Below are 23,299 nucleotides of genomic sequence, written 5' to 3' on the forward strand. Positions count from 1 at the left end.
GCTTCATTCTTCAGATTAATCATCACTTGTATGCACAATGACTTGTAGGTAAGGTCACGAGCTGAATTGACAAATGTGGTCAATTTGCCTCTAGTTTTCTGCACTCACATAGTTTACATTTTATAAGTTATGGGTGGCACAAAGTTTGTTAATTTTCATCTTTTAAAAAGGACAGTTTTTGTTTATGCAGGTGCAAAGGAATTAACAGGCAAAGATGCAATATTGCAATGCTTTGTTCTGCCTCCACCTCCCCACCTCTCTTCCAGCTTTTGTCCCTCCCCCGCACCATAATCACTGAAGAAGGGTCCCGAACCAAAACATCACTTCTGTTCTCTAGAGATGCTGCTCCTGCTGAGTTACTCCAGCACTTTTGTGTTGTTTTGTGATCCTTTATCTCATCCTTTCCCTAGGCCCCTTCATTTATTTAATGTATACAAGTCTATCAATCTCAACTTTGCATATTAGTCCAGAATTCCAAAGATTTACAGCCTCCTAAATAAAAAATTGCATACTAATTTAAATGGGTAATCCCCTGCCTTCAGACCATACAACCGAGTTCTTGCTTCTCCAGCCAGTCAAAATAAACACTCATCCTCTTTTCTATTAATCTCATTTAACATTACATATTCTGATAGCTCTCTACATTTTTGAATGCTGTGGCTAGACTATCTGTGATATGTTTCTATAATTTTCTACCAATCTTTGCTGAATATATTATCAATCTGTTAGACAAAAGTGCTGGAGAAACTCAGCGGGTGCAGCAGCATCTATGGAGCGAAGGAAATAGGCAACGTTTCGGGCCGAAACCCTTCTTTATCAATCTGTTAAACTGATATTACCTTTGTGACTTTTTTAGATGGTTCTTTCTCCGTACATTGATTCCATGTAGCTTCCACAGATTGTGTGCACATTGCTAAGCTTTTACCTGAGTTGTAAAGGTTTGTTTCTTGTTCAAGGTATTTTGAACATATTTCTTCAATTACCATCTTCACAGAGTAGGCTGCAGAATGAGCCAACTCCTTGAAAGCATTTCTCCAGTCACATTCTAGAGAAACATACTGCAATATGAAGAAAATAATAGAATTGTAGTTGATTAGCATTAACACCATTGTAAATATATTTGAATTCAAATTATGAATCTATTTAAGTATTCCATATAATACTTTAATATTTTGTACCAAAGATTCTTACTAAAATCTTAATAAAATCTTCTATTTATTGCTGGTAATATTTGCTGATACCTACTAATTAACCCAAGCATAAAAGGAGATTCATTTTAGGGGTTTGCTTCACGGTGGGGTCTGACATCTGTACAAATTTATATTTCAACACTTCAACCGTTTAATGTTTTCTGTCACCATGAACTACTTTAAAAACAACAAGCAGACATTGCAAAACAAGAGGAGGAAAGAAAACTTTAGTGACACTTGGGAGACAAGAACTTAGATCAGAACTAAGTTCCACCCCACACAAATGGCTCCCAGACCATTGGAACATAAAATAATGGAAGCAAGAGCAGGCCAATGGCTTGTTTATACCATATCTCTACATATGTCAATCTGGTGAACTACTGCACTGTCCCAATCAAAAATATTCCCATCCTTACGTAGGAAGACCAGACTTGTGCACAGTATTTCAGATAGGATCTGTTTTGATATGTGTCTGCTTACGATATAGGTAAAACTAGCAGATATTAGACGTAGAAAGATGGCTCCACACTCACTCGGGTTGGGATCAAAAGCAAGAATTATTTATTTCCAGGTCAAGTCACTTACCTCATTTACATAATTATGTGTGCGAGTATGAGCATGCGCGAGTACGAGCACAGCTCCTATGCTGAAATTACAGGGACATTGATACATCCTTTCCTTTTTGACAATTTGGGATTACATTTCCAAAGATCCAAAATAAAGCAAACCTAAACACTTTTCATAATAATATACACTAGTAATATGGTTGAACTTAACGGAATAAAACTGTTCTCTCATATTTCACAATTTTTCCCATAGCCATACTTGTGACTTGTTTCAATAACACAAAATAATGTTCACATTCTTTCTTCTCATAAGCATTTAGGTACATCACAACAAAACACCTTAATTCTTGACATACTCGCCGTATCTTTCTGGCGGTCTGACAACTCTTCCTACCCTAGTCCTTGTGATGGTGTTTCTTTCAGAAGTGTCTTTCTTTTCAGTGTGTACATTCTGTGCATCACTACTAGTTTCTTCTCTTGTGTCACTTGGTTGTTGTTTAGTTTTCTCTGTGTTCTGAGTTTCACGAGTTGCCTCTTTTCCTGGTGATGCATGTTGTGTTGGTTTTCACTGTGTCAGCTGAGGTTGCATAGGTGTCCCAGTCTTCTCCGCGTCTGGTGGTTTCTCTGGAGTTTTGTATGGGGGTAGTTCTCAGGTCTTCTTCAGATCCACTCGATTACGTCAGATTAGAAGTCTTGATTCTGTCTCGACTTTGTATGATCTCTCATCCAGTCGTTTCTGAACTGTTGCTCTCTGCCATCTGTATCTCCTAGTTTATAGGGTTTATATCTTATGACATCACCTTCTTCCAGGATTGGCAGATCCTTGGCATGTTGGTTGTCGATCTTTGACTGTTTTCCTTGCAAATCCTTCATTTTTTTCCTCTCTTCTGTGAGTATCTCTGCACCACATGGTTTGAGGAGATTAGATGTTGTTGGAAGTATCGTTCTTTTTCTCCTTCCATGTAGTCTTTGTGCAGGACTACTGTTCCCTCCTTGCGCAGGGCTGTTGCGCAATTCCAGTATTGCCAAGTAGACATCTGTCTTGGGGTGAGTGATTTTCTTCAGAACTCACTTAGCTGCCTTGACTGCCGATTCCACCTTTCCGTTAGCATGGCTATGTCTTGGAGAAATTGTGTAGCGGTCAAATTCCCATTTCCTGGCAAATTTGGCGAACTCCTCTGATGAGAACTGTGACCCGTTGTCGCTTACCACAGTGCTGGGAATTCCGTATCTTGCGAAGTGGTTCTTGAGTTTCACAACGACTGTCCTGCTGGTCAGGTCATCCAGTCTGTCTATTTCCCAGAAATTAGATAGTCAACTGTGATTAGATAGTGCTTTTCCTCAAGTTCGAACAGATCGGTTCCCACTTTCTCCCATGGGCAATCTGGGAGGTCATGGGGCATCAGAGTTTCTTTCTGATTCTGTTGTTGTACGTCCTGCAGGCTTCACAGTTTGAAATGAACTGTTTCACATCAAAGTTCATTCCGGACCAGAAAATGCATTCTCTAGCATGTCTGAAGGTTCCTTCTACTCCCAGGTAAGAGGTGTGGAGTGTCTCCTTCATTTCTTTGCGTAGAGTGATAGGGATTACAACGCTCTCTCCTCTGAATATTAGGCCAACTTGCACACTCAATTCGTCTCTGACGTTGAAGTATGGTTGTGCTGCCTCTGGGACCTGCTTTGTAATCTGGCCATCCATTTTGGATCACTGTTTTAACGGTCTGCAGTGTTTCATCTTCCCTGGTGTGGGCTTGGATGCATTTGACCTTGTCCTCTCCCATGCTCAAGGACTCAACTACATTGACATCAGTGAATCTGGTTGATCCTGTGGTGTCAGGCAGGTATGCTCGGGAGAGCATATCTGCTAGATGCTGTCTTTTCCCTTTACCCATTTGATCTCGATGTCATAGTGTAGCATCCTCATCACCATTCCCTGAAGACGTCTTGGTGCTGTATGCAGGAGCTTTTTCACGATTACATCCAATGGCTTGTGGTCACTCTCAACGATCACTCTCTGTCCTTAGGTGTACTGATGAAAGCGCTCGAGGGCAAACACTATTGCTAGTGCATCTTTCTCAATCTGAGCATCTCTGCTCGGTTGGTGTCAATGCTCAACTCACATAGGACAGTGGTTGTCCTTTCTGCATAAGTGTTCCACCTAGACCTGCCTTGCTTGTATCACATTGTATGGTCAGCTGTTCATCTGGTGTGTAGTACGCCAGAATAGGTGCCGTTGTCAACAGCTCCTTGATCTTTGACATTGCCGTGTCATGTTCTGATGACCATTCTCACTCTATTTCTTTGTGGGTCAATCTCCTCAAAGGCTCGAACGTGTCCGACAACATTGGCAGGAATCTTGCCAAGTAGTTTACACTGCCTTGTAATCTTTGGATTTCTGTTAGATTGGTTGGATTGGGCATCTATAGGATGGCCTGGATCTTCTTCGGATCCGGTTTCAGACCACGATTTGTAACTACATGCCCTAGAAATGTGATACACGTAGTTTTCACTACCGACTTCGTCCGGTTCAGATTGATGCCTTTGGCTCTGCATCGCTGAAGAAGATCTTGCAGCCTTGCATCGTGATATCTCTACATATGTCAATCTGGTGAACTACTGCACTTTCCCAATCTCTGATGTACACATGATGGAGCAGGCTGAGTCCACCACTCTCTCAACCCTCTTGTGTTGCAATTGCCATTACAAGTCACATGCAACAAGTCAGGATGGTTCCACAGTGTATCTGTAGAAGTCCAGAGTATTTGGTGACATGCTGAATCTCTCTAAACTTCAAGGAAAGCGGAGGTGCAGGAGCACGATCTTCTATGTGCTGGGCCCAGGACTGGTTATCCGAGACAGGTCACCAGCCATATGGATAATTTCAACTTTTCCCACGTAATATTTTCAGTTTCACATTCACCCAGGCTATCTATGTCTGCTCAAAGCCTCCACACATTTTTGTCAAGGACCACTCAGCCACCTTTTTATGTATTGTCTGCGACCTGACATATATTACACTTGACCCTTTCATCCAAGTCTGAGGCTGGGCCCCCAGCACCAACTTGAAAGCATATGTCTACTCTTACTCTTTATTTTTCCTCTGTAAACCAATTCTCAATCAAGGCTGGTATATTAACCTCATCACCACGTGTGCTCTGTTTAATGATCTCTTATGTGGTCCCTTATCTGTTCTTTTAGTTAGAGAGCACTGATAGATTTTTCAGATCTAACTAATCAAAGGATGTGTCACGTTAAACAAAAAACTACTAAGCAGGATGAAGATTTGCTATATTTTTCAATGGAGGAGCTTTCTTGCAGGGCACCATGCAGTCCAATTCTGGCTTCTACTTTAGAACATTATTGTCTATTGAGAATTAGAATACAAACATAGCTCGTGGCATTCTGAAATACAAATAAAATATATAGTATCCATTGTTGTTAAACATAGAAGAGATTAGATTACCTCAGCCATAAATAGCAACTGGTCATCTTGCATGCAGGTTTTGTTCATATCTGATGGCATGTCAATATTTGTTGGGGCCTTCTTTAGCACTCCTAGCAAAGATAAAATTACCATACTAAAGATCATTGATGTTTTATTCCATCTTGACAAACTAGATATGTACAAATATATTTTTCTATTTTGAAGCTGATTTTGCTTTAGATTTAGGAAATTGATTAGCTTTCTATTTTAAATGATGAGGCTACTGAATGAATGCAGCAACCCTGGTGTAAACTGCACTCAAAATTGTGCTAGATTTCTGAATTAAATGTTCTATAATTCGGCTCAAACTTATTTGGATTTGACCAAACCTAAAATGTGCAATAAAATTGTCAATTTGAGAATTTTTTTTTTTTTTTTTTAAAAGCTGGGTTTGTGGTTAAAGCAGACAAGATAGCAGCATTCAAGGGACTTTTGGATAGGTATATGGTTATGCAGGGAATGGAGGGATATGCATTATGTGCAGGTAGATTAGGGATGGTCTTGGCATCATCTTTGGCACAGACATTGTGCATATAAAGACCTGTTCTTGTGCGATGTTCTGCAACAATGGCCTGATTTTATAAATTGACCAGACAAAGTGGGACCCGTTGGGTCCCTGTCACCCGGGAGGTCTGGTCCCCCAACGCGACTCGTTCCCCAATGCAATATTCCACCACTCAACCGTTCCCCCAATGCAACCCGTCCCCCCAACGCAATATTGCACCACTCACTCTGCGCTGGCACGGCTTATTTCCCCTCATCCCCCAGCACTCCATCCCCTTCCTCTTCACCCTCCCTCTTCCTTCCCCTCTCCTCCTCCCCTCCCCCAATCCCTCCCTCACCTCTCCCTCTCTCTCCCCTACCCTCAGTCACTCCCTCCCTCCATACATAAAAAGCAGCATCTGCAGTTCCTTCCTCCACAGGTCATTCATTGTTAGCTGTGGTTTAGATCTCGTTGACTTGACGATTGGACCAGTTTGTTTTGTTTTGTTTTGTTTTGGGCTGGATGGGCGTGTGTGGGCGTGTGTGGGTCTCTCAAACTCCCCTCAAACTGCTCGGCCACCCAGCAACCCGACTCTCCCTCCCTCCGCCCACTCTGGCTAAGCCGCTGCTGGGCCCGTCCCCGTCCTGTCTGACCGCCCCGTCCCCACCCTGCCCACCCAACAACCTGCCTGCCTGCTCGCTGCTGCCTGCCGGGCCACGGGGGGGGGGGGGGTGGGAGATGGAGTCGGTGTTCGTCATGGTGGGCACCACGAATTTCGATGAGCTGGTGGAGAAGATATCCTCCGAGAAGGGCCTCCACAGGGCTTCTACTGAAAAACAAGTCCTTGGTAGTACTTGTAATGGAACACTGTGGATCTCTTCTTGGCCTCCACTGAACTCCCCCCGCAGGCCGCCACTGTTGGTGGGGGGAGACGATGGACAGTTTTCTGTGAGGGGATGAGAGAGGAGTTTGTGAGTGAGGCGGGACAGGTCGCCGCTGGTGGGGCATGAAGGGGCGTCGCCACACCGGCCGTGGCATTGACTGACAGGAGAAGAGACCAATCTGTGTGGCGCTGACTGAAGGAATCTGCGCATGCGCAGTTTTAAAGATTTTTAAACCTCGATAACTTTTACAAAATACCACCGATCGGAACGAAACTTGTTGCACTTGCATCACAGGAGAACGGCAAAAAATCATAGCACTATCGCGTACTGTTTTTGCGCAAATAGAAAAACCCCGCAAGATCAGAGTTTTTGTTATGTGCAGATGGAAAATTATGTCAATCATTCTAAAAAGCTAATGAATAAGAAATACCTCGAACATTTCTGCCTTGCTGTGTGAAAGTGCTTTCCAAAAAGACCTCTGAAAGAAGTTCTTTCATTCTTTTTTCCAGAAGAATAAGAATTTTTATCAGTTGGGAAAGACTTCTAAGCTGGTGGGTAGTGATATCCAAGTCTCCTATCTGCTTCGACTGCTCCTGGGTAACTGGAACAAAACAAAGAGAGTTTATATTGATAAATTAATAGACAATTACAGAATAAATATAATTTGAAAGTATTGTTCGTAATGACATTATGTGAAAACAGCTACATTACAGCCACGTCAGCAGAGACATTAAAAAGTGTTTCAGGAGCTAACTTTCATTCAAATATTAAGAGACAAATCTGGTGCAATGGTACAATTCGCTGGAAATTAGCATCAGTCAGCAAAATCAAAACCACCATGACACTGACACAGTGGCACAATCCAAGTATGGGACAGCCTGGAGCAGTTGGCAGATTTCAGTAACCAATTGTGATGAAAAAGGAAGTGGTTCAGTGACCAAATGAGGTGAAAAATTAACAAAGACAAGAAGAAACATAGAAAACAGGTGCAGGAGTTGGCGAATGGTATGTTAGCTTTCATAGCAAAAGGATTTGAGTATAGGAGCAGGGAGGTTCTACTGCAGTTGTACAGGGTCTTGGTGAGACCACACCTGGAGTATTGCGTACAGTTTTGGTCTCCAAATCTGAGGAAGGACATTATTGCCCTAGAGGGAGTGCAGAGAAGGTTCACCAGACTGATTCCTGGGATGTCAGGACTGTCTTATGAAGAAAGACTGGATAGACTTGGTTTATACTCTCTAGATTTTATAGATTGAGAGGGGATCTTATAGAAACTTATAAAATTCTTAAGGGGTTGGACAGGCTAGATGCAGGAAGATTGCTCCCGATGTTGGGGAAGTCCAGGACAAGGGGTCACAGCTTAAGGATAAGGGGGAAATCATTTAAAACCGAGATGAGAAGAACTTTTTTCACACAGAGAGTGGTGAATCTCTGGAACTCTCTGCCACAGAGGGTAGTCGAGGCCAGTTCATTGGCTATATTTAAGAGGGAGTTAGATGTGGCCCTTGTGGCTAAGGGGATCAGAGGGTATGGAGAGAAGGCAGGTACGGGATACTGAGTTGGATGATCAGCCATGATCATATTGAATGGCGGTGCAGGCTCGAAGGGCTGAATGGCCTACTCCTGCACCTAATTTCTATGTTTCTATGTTTCTATATGACCTTTCGAGCCAGCACCGCCATTCAAAATGATCATGGCTGATCATCCAAAATCAGTACCCCGTTCCTGCTTTTTCCCCAAATCCCTTTCGTTAGCCCCAAGAGCTAAATCTAACTCTCTCTCTAAAACCTTCAGTGAATTGGCCTCCACTGCCTTCTGTGGCAGAGAATTCCACAAATTCACAACTCTCTGTGTAAAAAAGTGTTTCCTAATTTCAGTCCTAAATGGCCTGCCCCTTACTCTTAAACTGTGACCTCTGATTCTGGGCTCCCCCAACATCGAGAATATTGTTCCTGCATCTAGCCTGTCCAATTCCTTAAGAAATGTATATGTTTCTATAAGATCCCCATTCATCCTAAATTCCAGTGAATACAAGCCCAGTCGACCCATTCTTTCATCATTTGTCAGTCCCGCCATTCGGGAATTAACCTGGTGAACATTCGTTGCACTCCCTCAATAGCAAGAATGTCCTTTCTCAAATTAGGAGACCAAAACTGCACACAATACTCCAGATGTGGTCTTACGAGGGCCCTGTACAACTGCAGTAGGACCTCCTTGCTCCTAAACTCAAAACCTTTCGCAATGAAGGCCAACATGCCATAAGTTTTCTTCATACACGTCTGTACCTGCATGCTTACTTTCAGTGACTGATGTACAAGGACACCCAGGTCTCATTGAACCTCCCCTTTTCCTGATCTGACACCATTCAGATAATAATCTGCCTTCCTGTTCTTGCCATCAACGTGGATAACCTCACATTTATCCACATTATACTGCATCTGCCATGCATCTGCCCACTCACCCAACAAATCCAAGTCACACTATAGCCTCATGGCACCCTCCTCGCAGCTCACTCTGCCACCCAGCTTTGTGTCATCCGCAAACTTGGAGATGTTACATTTAATTCCCTCGTCTAAATCGTTAATATATTGTACTTAACTGGGATCCCAGCACCGGGCCATGTGGCACTCCACTAGTCACTGCCTGCCATTCTGAAAAGGACCCGTTAATTCATACTCTTTGCTTCCTGTCTGTCAACCAGTTGTCTATCCATATTAATACCCTACCCCCAATACCATGTGCTCTCATTTTGCACACTAATCTCTTGTGTGGAACCTTGCAAAGGCTTTTTGAAAGTCCATCACATCCACTGGCTCTCCCTTATTCTTTCTACTTGTTACATCCTCACAAGATTCTAGAAGATTAATCAAACATGATTTCCATAAATCCATGCTGACTTTGATCGATCCTGTCACTGCTCTCCAAATGCGCTGCTATTACATCTTTAATAATCAAATTTTAATTTAAGCATCTTCCCCACTACCGATGTAAGACTTACTGGTCTATAATTTCCATTTTTCTCTCTCCCTCCTTTCTTAAAACGTGGGGTTACATTGGCTACTCATCAGTGCACAGGAGCTGATCCTGAAGAACAAAATGAGCTGCAAACTTAGCAACACATTTCCATTATTTATAAAAGACTTCAGAGCTGTTTAAGAATGTGGACCAGGAAATTGATCTGCCGTGCTAAAAAAACCACCAGAGCATCATTGTATGACACTCGACAACTTGCAGAACGATGAATGAATTGCTGATATCAGTTGTACAAAAAGCATACACCCTAGCAATCTATCCAACCTTCTTTAGTAATACACGCAATTGCCTCCAACTGTATTACAAAGAAGTACAAATGCATTTGCTTTAGAATTCTATTACCTACATTCCTAGTTGGAAAAACCTTGCTTTTTATTTTATGATTGTTGGATCAAAATTTTAGTTATTGGGGTTAAGTAGATTAGGTGCTAGTGTTTCAGACTATTTTTCCTGCAGTATTGTCAAAACTAAAGATTTTTTAAACTGCAAGCTAAAAATACTAAAGGTTGAATGTTATATTATTGAATACATTATGGTTACAAGAGAAGCAATTGCTTGTCAATTCCAATTACAATAGAAGCAATTGCTGTCAATTCCAATGATTACCTGCAGTGAAAGTAACAGCTGTAATCTTAAAAGGTGATGTAGAAATAAGAAAATGCAGATATTGGTTTACAAAAAAAGGTTGCAAACTGCTGGAGTAATTCAGTAGTTCAGGCAGCATCACTGAAGAACATGGATAAGTGACATTTTGGGTCGGGACTCATCTTCAGACTGATTGGGGGGGAGGGGAGGGACGGTGGGGGTGAAGCTTGAAGAGAGGAGGGGCAGGACAAAGCAAAGATCCTATAGCGAGCAAGATAGTCCACTCGACGAAAAAGACATAGTATGGTCATGGGCAGATTCATGTGTAATTTAAGGCCCCATTTCCGTAACCGGCTTCCGTCTCCGCACCAAAGATCCCATAGGATAATAGTGCCGGTTATGGAAACATCCTCGTAAAAATAAAAGTTATTTGGTAAAAATCTCCTCATTTTCAGAATTTTAATTTATTAACACAAACTGTTCCCCCGCAACGTTGATTACACTGCGAGTCGGGTCAGGTCCGGTTATGGAAATGGATGAAAAAAAGGCCCACGTTACGTTCCATTGCGTACTACACGTCAGCCCATTGCATTTAGCAGGAGTGGTCTATCTTGCTCAGCTATAGGATCTTTGGGACAAAGTGTGGCAGACAGGAAGTGAACAGAGGCAAGTGAAGAAAGGTTACGGCCCGAAACGTTGCCTACTTCCTTCGCTCCATAGATGCTGCCGCACCCGCTGAGTTTCTCCAGCAATTCTCCAGCAATCTACCAAGTGAAGAAGGAACTCGACCCAAAACATCACCCATTCCTTCTATCCAGAATACTGCCTGTCCCGCTGAGTTACTCCAGCATTTTGTGTCTATCTTCAGTTTAAACCAACATCTGCAGTTCATACCTACAACATGGGATTTTTGATAGGTGGTTGGACAAAGATCAGGGATGAAAGAACAGAAGATGTGTGGCAAAAGGATTGATGAGTTACGAATTGAGAGACATTGGTATCTGATTACTATGGTGAGGTTGTATGGAAACTGATTTTTTTATTGCCCACTATACTGGTTAAATTCAAGATATCTTTATTTTCTGCTTGTTACATTCCAACGTCATTTTTAAGTGGTTTTCTAGTTCTCGATCAAAATCATGTTTTAACCATTTGGGTCGGTGTAGTACAAATAGTGTTCCCCAATCTACATTTGTGTTATATCCAATTTGTTAAAAAACATGTATAGCAGAACTACCCGTGTTAGTTTATTATACACTTCAAATATTAACTTCATATTTTTTTTTGTAATTTTAGATTTCAGAGGTGTGACTGAATGCGCAAGATAAAAAGGAAATCCATTATTTGACTTTCTGGATAATGGCCTAACAATTCAGATGCTAGTTTGTGAGACACACAAAACACCTGAATATTTCTTTGGGAATACCATTATATCTGTGTGATGCATTACTGTGGGGTGCATGTGATGTGATAGTGGAAGGAACATACTGTTTTTAAGTCCCTTTTTCAAGGATTGAATAACTTTCATAACTTTTTTTATAATAAAGAATGTGGATTTAAAAAGATATGCTTTATTAAAACTTGTTTTTGCATTAATAGTTAATGCAGATTCTGAAATTTGATCATTTTTTATCAGCAACGTAGAAAACAAATTTAAATTACACAGATTAAAATGATTTGATTCTTTCACCCATAAATGTGATCTTGAAAATTGTAATCACATTGATGTCTTCTGTATATTATTCTTAAACAAACAATATTTATATTGGATGACTGATAGCGGATACTTTAACGGGGAAAATCCCCTAACAGTTGTAATTTAACTGGCACTAAGTGCCATCTACGGAACAAAACAGATGGTATTGCGAAGGTAAGCAATCATCAGATGGCTTGTTGCCAGATTCCAAGAAATATTAAACCCTAACTGAAGTGCAATTCCCTTATGGACGATACTTATTGCCACTTCATTTTCGATGTACTTTATCCACAGTGTCAATCCCCGAATAAAGCTATTTCTAGCCTATTTCCTATTACCCATGTGGTCTAGCGCTACTGTGGAAGGAATTATGTGTCTGCCATGGTCTAAAGCCAATTATTATATATTTTATTCAGAAAGATGCCCCAGTCTTCTGGGAATTGGTAATCATGAAATAATTTACCTCTGATTTAATTTTCTTGCACAAATTTGGTGTCAGCCATGCTAGGCTGCACCCAGCTGCATGAGATAAAATTTCTGTCTTTTAAAGATTACATTTCAGACTTTGAAATAGAAATAGATGGGCCTTGGGAATCTTGCTCTCTTTTGTATTCTAAATTCTATTGGAAATTTGATCAGATCTACTTCTTATATGTATTCTCTATATAAAAAAAATACACAATAAAATGACGTTCAATAAGGCAAGGAAAATTAATGATACATTTCTGTTCTTTCAAATTTTAATTCTCCTTAGTTTTGCACTTCCTCGCTTTTCCTCTATGGGATTTAAAGAATATATCTGAACACCTCTAGCTTATCACTTCATCTTTCAAAACAGCTGTCATCGCGTTGAGATTTAAAAGCCTAATATTATCCACTCTAACATCGGTTAGTGAACAAGGTATTTCCAATCTCAAAGTCCACTCTGAAGTTTTAAACCACTTCATTCTATCTCCACCTAATATGTTCTAAGTTCATTACCGTGTCTTCACGTACTGATCAAAATATCCACAAACATCCAATGATTTTAGCCCTGAATCTTTCTTCTCTTGCGATTAGAACATAATTAGTTCTAGTAATTTCTAATTTAATAAAACCAACCATTCCAGTTTTTTAAATCAGACCTGCAACTGAAATTGTTGAAGTATTAAATGCTTGGGGCTGCAATGTGTCTAGTTGGAAGATAAAATGCTGATCATTGTTCATTATTGGAACCATGTAGGAGGCCAGAGAGACCAAAGCAGAGGTTGGAGTTCTTATGGCATTACGTGATAAGTCTTATATCCTCCATAACCACCCCTAATTCGCAGTTCATCATTTACATTTCATATAGTTCTATTCTAGGTAATCTTCACTTCATCCCAACAAGTCAGCATTCTGAATTCCATATTTAAATGCTGTATCAAAAAAATCAAAAGGATTTGAGTATAAGAGCAGGGAGGTTCTACTGCAGTTGTACAGGGTCTTGGTGAGACCACATCTGGAGTATTACGTAGTTTTGGTCTCCTAATCTGAGGAAAGACATTCTTGCCATAGAGGGAGTGCAGAGAAGGTTCACCAGACTGATTCCTGGGATGGCAGGACTTTCATATGAAGAAAGACTGGATAGACTCGGCTTGTACACGCTGGAATTCAGAAGATTGAGGGGGGATCTTATAGAAACTTACAAAATTCTTAAGGGGTTGGACAGGCTAGATGCAGGAAGATTGTTCCCGATGTTGGGGAAGTCCAGAACTAGGGGTCACAGTTTAAGGATAAGAGGGAAGTATTTTAGGACCGAGACGAGAAAATCATTTTTTACACAGAGAGTGGTGAATCTGTGGAATTCTCTGCCACAGAAGGTAGTTGAGGCCAGTTCATTGGCTATATTTAAGAGGGAGTTAGATGTGGCCCTTGTGGCTAAAGGGATCATGGGGTATGGAGAGAAGACAGGGATGGGATACTGAGTTGGATGATCAGCCATTATCATATCGAATGGCGGTGCAGGCTCGAAGGGCCGAATGGCCTACTCCTGCACCTATTTTCTATGTTTCTATGTATCATGATCCATAAACGCGAGACAAACATCTCAATGGTAATGCTATCCAGGTGTAGGTGTCTGAGTACCTGTCAAACTATCAATGGTTGAGCCCCCATTCGCTGTGATGGCATTTCAGTCTCAGTCACAGAGGCCGACGTCAGGAAATCCTTCAGAGGGGTTAAACCTCGAAAAGCGCTGGACCTGATGGTATACCTGGTCGTGTTCTAAAAACCTGTACGGCCCAACTGGCTGGAGTTTTTACGGACATTTTCAACCTCTCACTTCTGAGGTCTGAGGTTCCCACCTGCTTCAAAAAAGCATCAATTATACCAGTGCCCATGAAGAGTAAGGTGACGTGCCTCAATGACTATCGACCTGTGGCACTAACACCTGTGGTGATGAAGTGCTTTGAGAGGTTGATCATGGCGCAAATCAACTCCTACCTCGACTAAAACCTGGACCCACTGCAGTTCCATTACCGCCACAACAGATCAACGGAGGATGCGATCTCGCTGGCCCTCCACTCCGCTATGGACCACTTGGACAACAAAAACTCATATGTCGGGCTGTTATTCATTGATTACAGCTCGGCATTTAACACAATCATCCCCTCCAAGCTGGTTACCAAACTCGCAGAACTGGGTCTCTGCGCATCCCTCTGCAATTGGATCCTCGACTTCCTCATTCTCAGACCACAGTCTGTTCGTATTGGTGGAAATGTGTCAGACTCGATAACAATCAGCACGGGAGCACCTCAAGGCTGCGTGCTCAGCCCCCTGCTGTACTCACTCTATACTCATGACTGCATAGCCGGTCATAGTGCGAACTCCATCATCAAGTTCGCTGACGACACGACTGTTGTGGGACGTATCACTGATGGGGATGAGTCAGAGTATAGAAGAGAGATCGAGCAACTGTCCATATGGTGCCAGCACAATAACCTGGCCCTCAACACCAGCAAAACCAAGGAACTGATTGTGGACTTTGGAAGGAGTAGGATGGGGACCCACATTTATATCAACAGGTCGATGGTTGAAAGGACCAAGAGCTTCAAATTCCTGGGCGTGCACTTCTCTGAAGATCTTTCCTGGTCCGAGAACACTGATGCAATTATTAAGAATTCCTCTAATTCCTCAACAGCGCCTCTAATTCCTGAGAAGATTACGGAGAGTCAGTTTGTCAAGGAGGACTCTCTCTAACTTCTACAGGTGCACAGTAGAGAGCATGCTGACCAGTTGCATCATGGCTTGGTTCGGCAACTTGAGCACCCTGGAGAGGAAAAGTCTACAAAAAGTGGTAAACACTGCCCAGTCCATCATCGGCTCTGACCTCCCTTCCATCGAGGGGATCTATTGCAGTCGCTGCCTCAAAAAGGCTGGCAGTATCATCAAGGACCCACACCATCCTGGCCACACACTCTCTCTGCTACCTTCAGGCCTGAAGACGGCAACAACCAGATTCAGGAATAGCTACTTCCCCACAGCCATCAGGCTATTAAACTTGGCTCGGACAAAACTCTGAACATTAATAGCCCATTATCTGTTATTTGCACTTTATCAGTTTATTTATTCATGTGTGTATATACACGTATATAATGGTATATGGACACACTGATCTGTTTTGTAGTAAATGCCTACTATGTTCTGTTGTGCTGAAGCAAAGCAAGAATTTCATTGTCCTATCAGGGACACATGACAATAAACTCACTTGAATTTAGAAACATAGAAACATAGAAAATAGGTGCAGGAGGAAGCCATTCGGCCCTTCGAGCCAGCACCGCCATTCATTGTGATCATGGCTGATCATCCCCTATCAATAACCCGTGCCTGCCTTCTCCCCATATCCCTCGACTCCACTAGCCCCTTGAGCTCTATCTAACTCACTCTTAAATCCATCCAGTGACTTGGCCTCCACTGCCCTCTGTGGCAGGGAATTCCATAAATTCACAACTCTCTGGGTGAAAACGTTTTTTCTCACCTCAGTCTTAAATGACCTCCCCTTTATTCTAAGACTGTGGCCCCTGGTTCTGGACTCACCCAACATTGGTACCATTTTTCCTGCATCTAGCTTGTCCAGTCCTTTTATAATTGTATATGTTTCTATAAGATCCCCCCTCATCCTTTTAAACTCCAGTGAATACAAGCCTAGTCTTTTCAATCTTTCCTCATATGACAGTCCCGTCATCCCAGGGATCTATCTCGTGAACCTACGCTGCACTGCTTCAATCACAAGGATGTCCTTCCTCAAATTAGGAGAGAAAAACTGTACACGATACTCCAGATGTGGTCTCACCAGAGCCCTATACAACACCAGAGCCCTATACAAATTTGAACTTAAACAGGAATATATTTACATGTCAGGCTGGTAAGCGACTTGGATGAGAACTTGCAGGTATTTCTGCTCCCATGTACTACTGCCTTGTCTATCATGGTGGTAGATTGGGTGACTGCTTTGCTCCAGATTACAAGATTAACTCTCCGGCTTTGGCCTCTCTAGCTTCGTACACTATTCCAATAATGATCAATGATCAGTAGTTCATCTTCCAACTGGACACCGCATTACAGCCACAAGCAATAAAGGTTGAATTCAACTATTTAAGTTTATCTTGGTCTGATAAAAATTGGAAATGTTAGATTTCTTAAATTACAAATTACTAGAAGTACTTAAAAAAAATTCGCATCTAAGTCTGGAATTGGGTCTATCTGGAGTTAAACACTTTGAATTCTAAGGGCCGAATGGCCTACTCCTGCATCAATTGGACTGTGAATCATCGATCCGTATGGAGACTGCAATTTCAGCGATTAAAAGTGCTATGTTTTACTGACAGAATATATGTTCAGCAAAGGAATGAATTACCATGATTACCATTTCTGTGGGATAAGTGCCTCCCCATTGAATTAAATAATTCCCATTTAAATAGTAAATATTTGCATTTTATCAAAAAACAATAGACAATAGGTGCAGGAGTAGGCCATTTGGCCCTTTGAGCCAGCACCGTCATTCAATGTGATCATGGCTGATCATCCCCAATCAGTACCCCGTTCCTGCCTTCTCCCCATATCCCCGACTCCGCTATTTTTAAGAGCCCTATCTAGCTCTCTTGAAAGCATCCAGAGAACCTGCCTCCACCGCCCTCTGAGGCAGAGAATTCCACAGACTCACCACTCTCTGTGAGAAAAAGTGTTTCCTCGTCTCCGTTCTAATGGCTTACTCCTTATTCTTATAATATGCAAATAATAATAATTATTTTATAGATCTATTAATGGAAAGAGAAAGAAACCTAGTCTTCACCATAAATTACATCCAATGTCGTTTACTTTCAAGAAAAGTTAAATATATTTCCTTTAAGAACTGGATGCAATATAAAACTGGATGCATTACATCTAGAATACTAAGACTGGTAAATGTTACAAGCAGAACGCTGGCAGATAACAACCTATTCCTGCACATGAGGAAAGCAGAGTCCAAATTTCTAAATGTTCAGTTAGGAAATCAACTGCAATGCAACCTGACAGAACTTTCCTGGGTAACTTTATTACCAAAAGTTGGGCGTCAGCAAATCCTCTGGGCTTGCCTTTATAGACGGGATTCATGATCAGTAGCACAACAATGGAACATCCTGTTGAACTGAAAGAAGAATGCCAAGATCAAGCAAACTCTTTGGCATGGAAATCCCCTTTTCTGACATTACTTGCTGTAAGGCATAATATACAAGGGCTCCTTGGTGTACAATGACAGTGCTTGTCCTCAAGAGGGCTAAACAGAGATCAAAACAGGGAGGCAAAACCAGACTTTTAAAAAAAAATGTCAAATACTTTAAGAGCACAAACTAATAATTGAGATATGATTAAGATGGAAGCTGAAATATCATTAAGATGACTATTACAATGTTTAATTTTAAAATCCATCATATTTTGAATTATTTGTTTTGAGAACAATGCAATTTACATAAATATTATTTTAATGAAGAATATTTTTTAAGCAATGATTATTGCTTGATGCACCTTAAGAGAATGTAGTTATACTTCATGCAATAAGTGTAACATTGGACAATGCGCCTAGTTCGTAAAGAACTGAAGTACAAAGCATAAAATAGTTTGATGCCAAACAGCGCAACCTGAGGAGATGTGCTGTCATTGTAAATATTGAAAATTTCATCAATAGGCTATATCTTTAACTCTGCAATTTCTTTGTGGTCTTGGGCAGAGATGTTGCCAAACTAACTAGTAATACCTCCCAGTATGCTTCTTTGCTGTGCAATGGAGCAGTCAGAAAACAGAATCGGCAACAAAACATCCCCCATGATAATTGTCAACATCAGTGACCCACAACGGATGCATTCTCAGCCTCATAATATAATCCCAACACTCTCACGACTGCAGTCAAATTCTGTTCTAACTCCATTTACAAGTTTGCACATGACTCCATTGGGTAAAAAACGGTTATTTTCTGTATGAAGTACTGAATCTAGTGCTGATTCTGAACCTAGAATCTGGGGTGCATCAACTGTGACAAAAATAACAAAGGGGTAATCTCAATATGTTGTCACTGGAGTGGTCAGGATTTTTGCAGAGGTCTTTTATATAAAACAACATGCACAAAAGGATAACTTTAATAGTAAATACTACTAATTTAATTTCTTCTGGTTTCTGCTCTGTTGGACAACATTGAGTTTTTGTCTTCTTCCCCTTGTTAAACATACAAACGTTTTTTTCCATTTCTGTTGAAAGCTAAAGGATTTTGTAAAAGCAAATCTCTCAAAATTGTGAAAATAACTGGTCTCAGATTTGTACACAAAACATTGCATGCATTAACTTTGCAACACTATTAAAATGGGAAAAATATAATGACCATCTCGAATAATCGCTTCTGCAACTGTACCTTCATTGAGGTAGCCTTCAAGCAGTGCATTTTCATATTTACTAAAGGCATGGAAAAACATATTCTTAATCTAACCTCTATTGTTTGCAGCAGGTTAAAAAGCACAGGTTCATAAATATCATCCTGACCTTATAATTCAATGCTAATTTAAGATTATTCTTAAATTAAAATTAGAACTTTGAGCCATTCATCTTTTTCATGCTTGTGACTGCTTGCAACAAACAAGAAAAGGGGAGAAAAATGTGTAAAAATACGGCATCTGTTACATCCATCTTAGCAAGCAGACGTTACCTTGTTTATCTCACCCAAAAGATTATATCTCCATCACTACACCATACTCTCAGTACAACACTAAACTGCCAGCAAGAAGCATGTTCCGGTTCCAGAATGGGCTTGTCTCCTGCAACCATGTAAATGTTATGCCTGAGCCCATGCTGAAAGTGTAAATATTTTTTTTTTTAACTAATTGAACAAAAATCTGCATAACCTCTAAACCTGTCAAAGCTTTCTATTAAAATAAATAGCAACAAAAAGCACTGACCCACAGAATGTACTGTTCGCTTTTGTTTGTTTAAATATTTGTTTGCCTTTGTCGAAAGTTGCTTTGTCGAATGCAATGCATTTTTCTTCAGCTGCTGCTCACAAAACTTTTCAATCAAAATGTAAAGCTCACTTGCAATATTTTGTAGGTACGTATCGTTAATAAATTTCTGTACTTTAGAATCCTCCGCAAGTGTTCGTAAAGCATATAAATCTTGTCTCATCATGGTTAACACCAAAGGAATCACGACTTCAAACCCATGAGTCATTTCGTCAAAACTGATCTCACTGATGTTGATCAATACTTTATTCTGTAACAAATCTTGCACAGATTGGTACTGCATATTTTGATATCTAGTTAGAACTTCAGTTTCTGGATACAAAAATAGAAGCTGCTGAAGACACTGTGTTTTCAATTGAATTGTTGGAAGCACATCATTTATTTCTTGACAATTTTGAAGCTTATCAATGATGAACCTACGAAGATATAATCTCACATCATCCCACATAGAGAGGGCATTAAGAAATCCATTGTCCTCAACAGTATGAATTGATGTAGTAGAAGGAATGTGAAACGAAGCCCCACATGAAGTCAGTGGAAAGACAACACCACACTCAGAAGAGAGATCCAAAAGCAGCTGCATGATCATTTCTTCCAAGCCTTTTTCAGTCTTCAGAAAATGAAGCTTGCAGTTAAAAAAAGAAATAATAATTAGTAAAAATGAAACAAATAATTGACAGAACTGATATCATCAGTAACTGGTGTCACAGTCCAAACCATACACGATATCTAACTATATACTGTGAAAAAGGTTAGTAAATTATAAAAACAACATTAATGCAAATCAAAACAAAAACCCAAAATCCCTACAGCAACCAAGACAGTTAGTCGCTTAGTTAGCATTTGTAGTTCAATAGTCTCCAAGACAGACGTGAAGCTCACCGTTTGACCTGTTTTTACAAAATGTTAAATGGTCAGCTCGACATAGCTTACAAGACCTATACCAAACTAATTAGGAGCAGACGAGGGCATTCGATCCAATTTGTGATTCCAGCTACCAAGACAGATGTGTACAGCAATTCGTTCTTCCCCCGCACAATTAAAGCATGGAATAATCTCCACCCTACCATAGTTACCCAACCAGATGCAACTAAATTTAAGGTAGCTCTTTCTTCCCAAAAAATTCTTCTGGCTTAAGTCCTCCCTCCACCACCTCCAGTTTAAATTCCATTTGGAATATTTTGGAGGACCAAGAAACCAAGTCAGACGTTGGGAAGAAGCTGTTCCTGAACCTGGAGGTTATAGTTTTTGAATACTCTTTTGAACTTTTACAGGCGTACAGTAGAGAGCATATTGAATGGTTGCATTACAGCCCGGTTCAGCAACTTAAAAGCCCAGGAATGAAGAAGGTTGCATAAAGTGAACACTGCCCAGTCCATCCCAGGTGCAGACCTCCCCACCTTCAAAGGGATCCATAGGCGTCGCTGCCTCAAAAAAGCAGGCAGCATCATCCGAGACCCACACTAACCTGGGCTAGGAATCTAAAAACTGTAATGTCCAGGTTCAGGAACAGCTTCTCCCCAACAACTATCAGGCTACTAAACAATACAACCTCTAATTAAGCTCTGAAATACATACACTTGGGAACATTGTTTTTGTCTTTGCACAGTAGCATATTATTGTTATTTTATATACTGCTTTTTTGTTGTTTATTATAGTGTTTACAGAGTACTGTTTTTACATATGTTTTGCTGCTGCAAGTAAAGTGTCATTGTTTCATTTTGGGGACATATGACAATAAAACACTCTTACTTTGACTCTTCCTGATGGCAGGAGTGAACTGAGAGCGCGGCCAGGGTGGCAAGAGCGCTTGATGATGCAGGTGCCTCCTGTAGAATCATTCGATGGTGGGGAGGTCAGTACATATTATGGACTAGACAATGTCCACCATGTTTTGCAATCTCCTTCGTTCCTGGGCATTCGGTTGCCAAACCAGGCTGTGATGCAACCAGTCAATATATGCTCTCTACCGTACAACTTTAGAAGTTCAAGAGAGTAATTGTCAACATACCAAATCGCCTCAACCTTTTAAGTAGAGACGATGATGGGGTTTCTTTCTGATTGCACCAATGGGTTCAAGGCAGAATCTCAGAGATATGCACACTCGGGAACTTGAAATTGTTGACTATCTTCACCAGCGACTCATTGATGAAAACAGGTTTGTGGATCCTCCGCCTTCCTCTTCGAAACTACTAAACAGCCCTTGGTGTTACTGACATTGCGAACAAGGTTTTCAATCAGACATTCGTTCTCCCTCCTATGATAAGTTATTTGCAAATGCAAGTAAGGGGTCCAATGTCAGTTAAATCATCTCTTGACAATAGCCTACAGAGGAGAATAAATCCTTGGGATTATCCTAACAAATAGAATTTACTTGAATGTTCCAAATATCCCTTCCTGAACCTAAGACTGGGTAAACGAGTCTCCTACAAATCCTTAAAACTGATTGTAGCTATTTAATAGGTAATGTAGCAAGAAATAACAGAAGAATGGGAACACTGAAGGGCTCTTTCAAGGCTAGTGCTGACATGTTATCGTTTGACTCGTTGCATGCTTTAAGATTTGATGAGATAACTGCCTAATTGCTGAGCAAAATTGATAGTGTAGCGGGCGCTGTTGAGTAGGCTGCCCTGCCAGCAGCTGTTAGTCCTTTCACCCTTTTTTTTATTTTTAGTGAGTTAAAGTGTTTGTTTTGGAGGTCTTCTATTCTTTTATGTGGTGGGTGGGAGGAGGGGAAGGGGGAAACATTATTTCCTAGTCCCTACCTGGTCGGAGAGGCAGCTTCCCTCCGAGCTGCTTCTTCGCCCCCCTCCTCGCGGCCTACTATCGGACTGGAGCGGCCTTTCCTGTCGGGACCGGCCGGGACTACAGCTTCGGCGGCGGCGCAGTGCAGGGACACCATCAAGGAGCGGGCGATGCCTTACCGGGTCGACATGCGGTAGGCTCCGGAGTGCTGTGACCACTGACTTCAATATCCGAGGAGCTGTGGCTGCGAGCATACAGCCGCGGGCGGCGCTAGATTTGGAACACTGCGGAGCCTGGGATTAGAGATCGACGGAGTCGGAGCTCCAGCCAGCGCGGCCTGAGCTACGGGTGCCGCGGTCTCCTGGGTGGAAGCGGCCGCTCCAGACATTTCCAAGCCGCTGAGGAGTGTTCACCCGACGCCGGAGTTCCAGCTTTCCGGCAAGAGGTCCTGAAAACATCGGACTGGCTGCGGAGGCCACAATAGGCCCAACTATGGGTGAACAGGGGATGGGACTGGACTTTGCTGCCTTCCCCCACAGTGGAAACCATTGAGGGGGGATGTTTTTATGTTTATTGTTAAATTCTTTAATGTTGTGTCTTATCTTTATTCGTGTGCTGCATTGGCAAGTCAAATTTCACTACATCATTTGGTGTATGTAATAATAAATGTCCTTTGTATCCTTTGTAGGCAAATATTCCAATAATATATTAAAGCAAATGAGGTACTTTCCCCAAGTTTAAAAATAACAATTTTGCAAATTGAAGCAAGAGTAATGTATCAGATGCTTCCATTATTTTACAGCGCCAAAAGAAAACACTTACCAGTGCTTTAAGAAAATCTGTTAATTGATTACATGGAGTTGTGAACAGTTTGACAGAGGAACAATTGGAACTATTTAACCATTGCAGGCAGTCACCATTCTTCTCCAACTTCTGCCCTGCACAAAGCTTATCAAGATCCGACTGCAGTTCCTTCACAGTCTCCTCAATACTGAAATACATAAAGGGGAAACAAACAATACAAATCAAGCGAAAATCAAATGGTAGCGTTATGTAAAGGAAATGACTGTTTAGACATAAACAAGTGGAACGAGAAATAATATAGTAAATCTTGTTTAAATCACTCTATT

The 23,299-nt window shown here is 41.2% G+C and overlaps 1 protein-coding gene across 3 annotated transcripts in view; it reads right to left on the minus strand.

Annotated features, from left to right (window-relative positions):
* kiaa0825 (KIAA0825 ortholog) overlaps nucleotides 1–23,299 on the minus strand; it is a 309,772-nt gene that overhangs the window by 254,326 nt on the left and 32,147 nt on the right. For all 3 annotated transcript variants that reach the window (XM_033017288.1, XM_033017289.1, XM_033017287.1), the window contains exons 3-7: nucleotides 22,992–23,160; nucleotides 19,365–20,049; nucleotides 7,039–7,209; nucleotides 5,220–5,311; nucleotides 840–1,058 (exon numbers count right to left, since the gene is read on the minus strand). In XM_033017288.1, the coding sequence (XP_032873179.1) occupies nucleotides 840–1,058; nucleotides 5,220–5,311; nucleotides 7,039–7,209; nucleotides 19,365–20,049; nucleotides 22,992–23,160 (1,336 nt within the window). The remainder of the gene's footprint in view (nucleotides 1–839; nucleotides 1,059–5,219; nucleotides 5,312–7,038; nucleotides 7,210–19,364; nucleotides 20,050–22,991; nucleotides 23,161–23,299) is intronic.

The sequence above is a fragment of the Amblyraja radiata genome, chromosome 3, assembly GCF_010909765.2.
Source record: "Amblyraja radiata isolate CabotCenter1 chromosome 3, sAmbRad1.1.pri, whole genome shotgun sequence".
Classification (NCBI taxonomy): Eukaryota; Metazoa; Chordata; class Chondrichthyes; order Rajiformes; family Rajidae; genus Amblyraja; species Amblyraja radiata.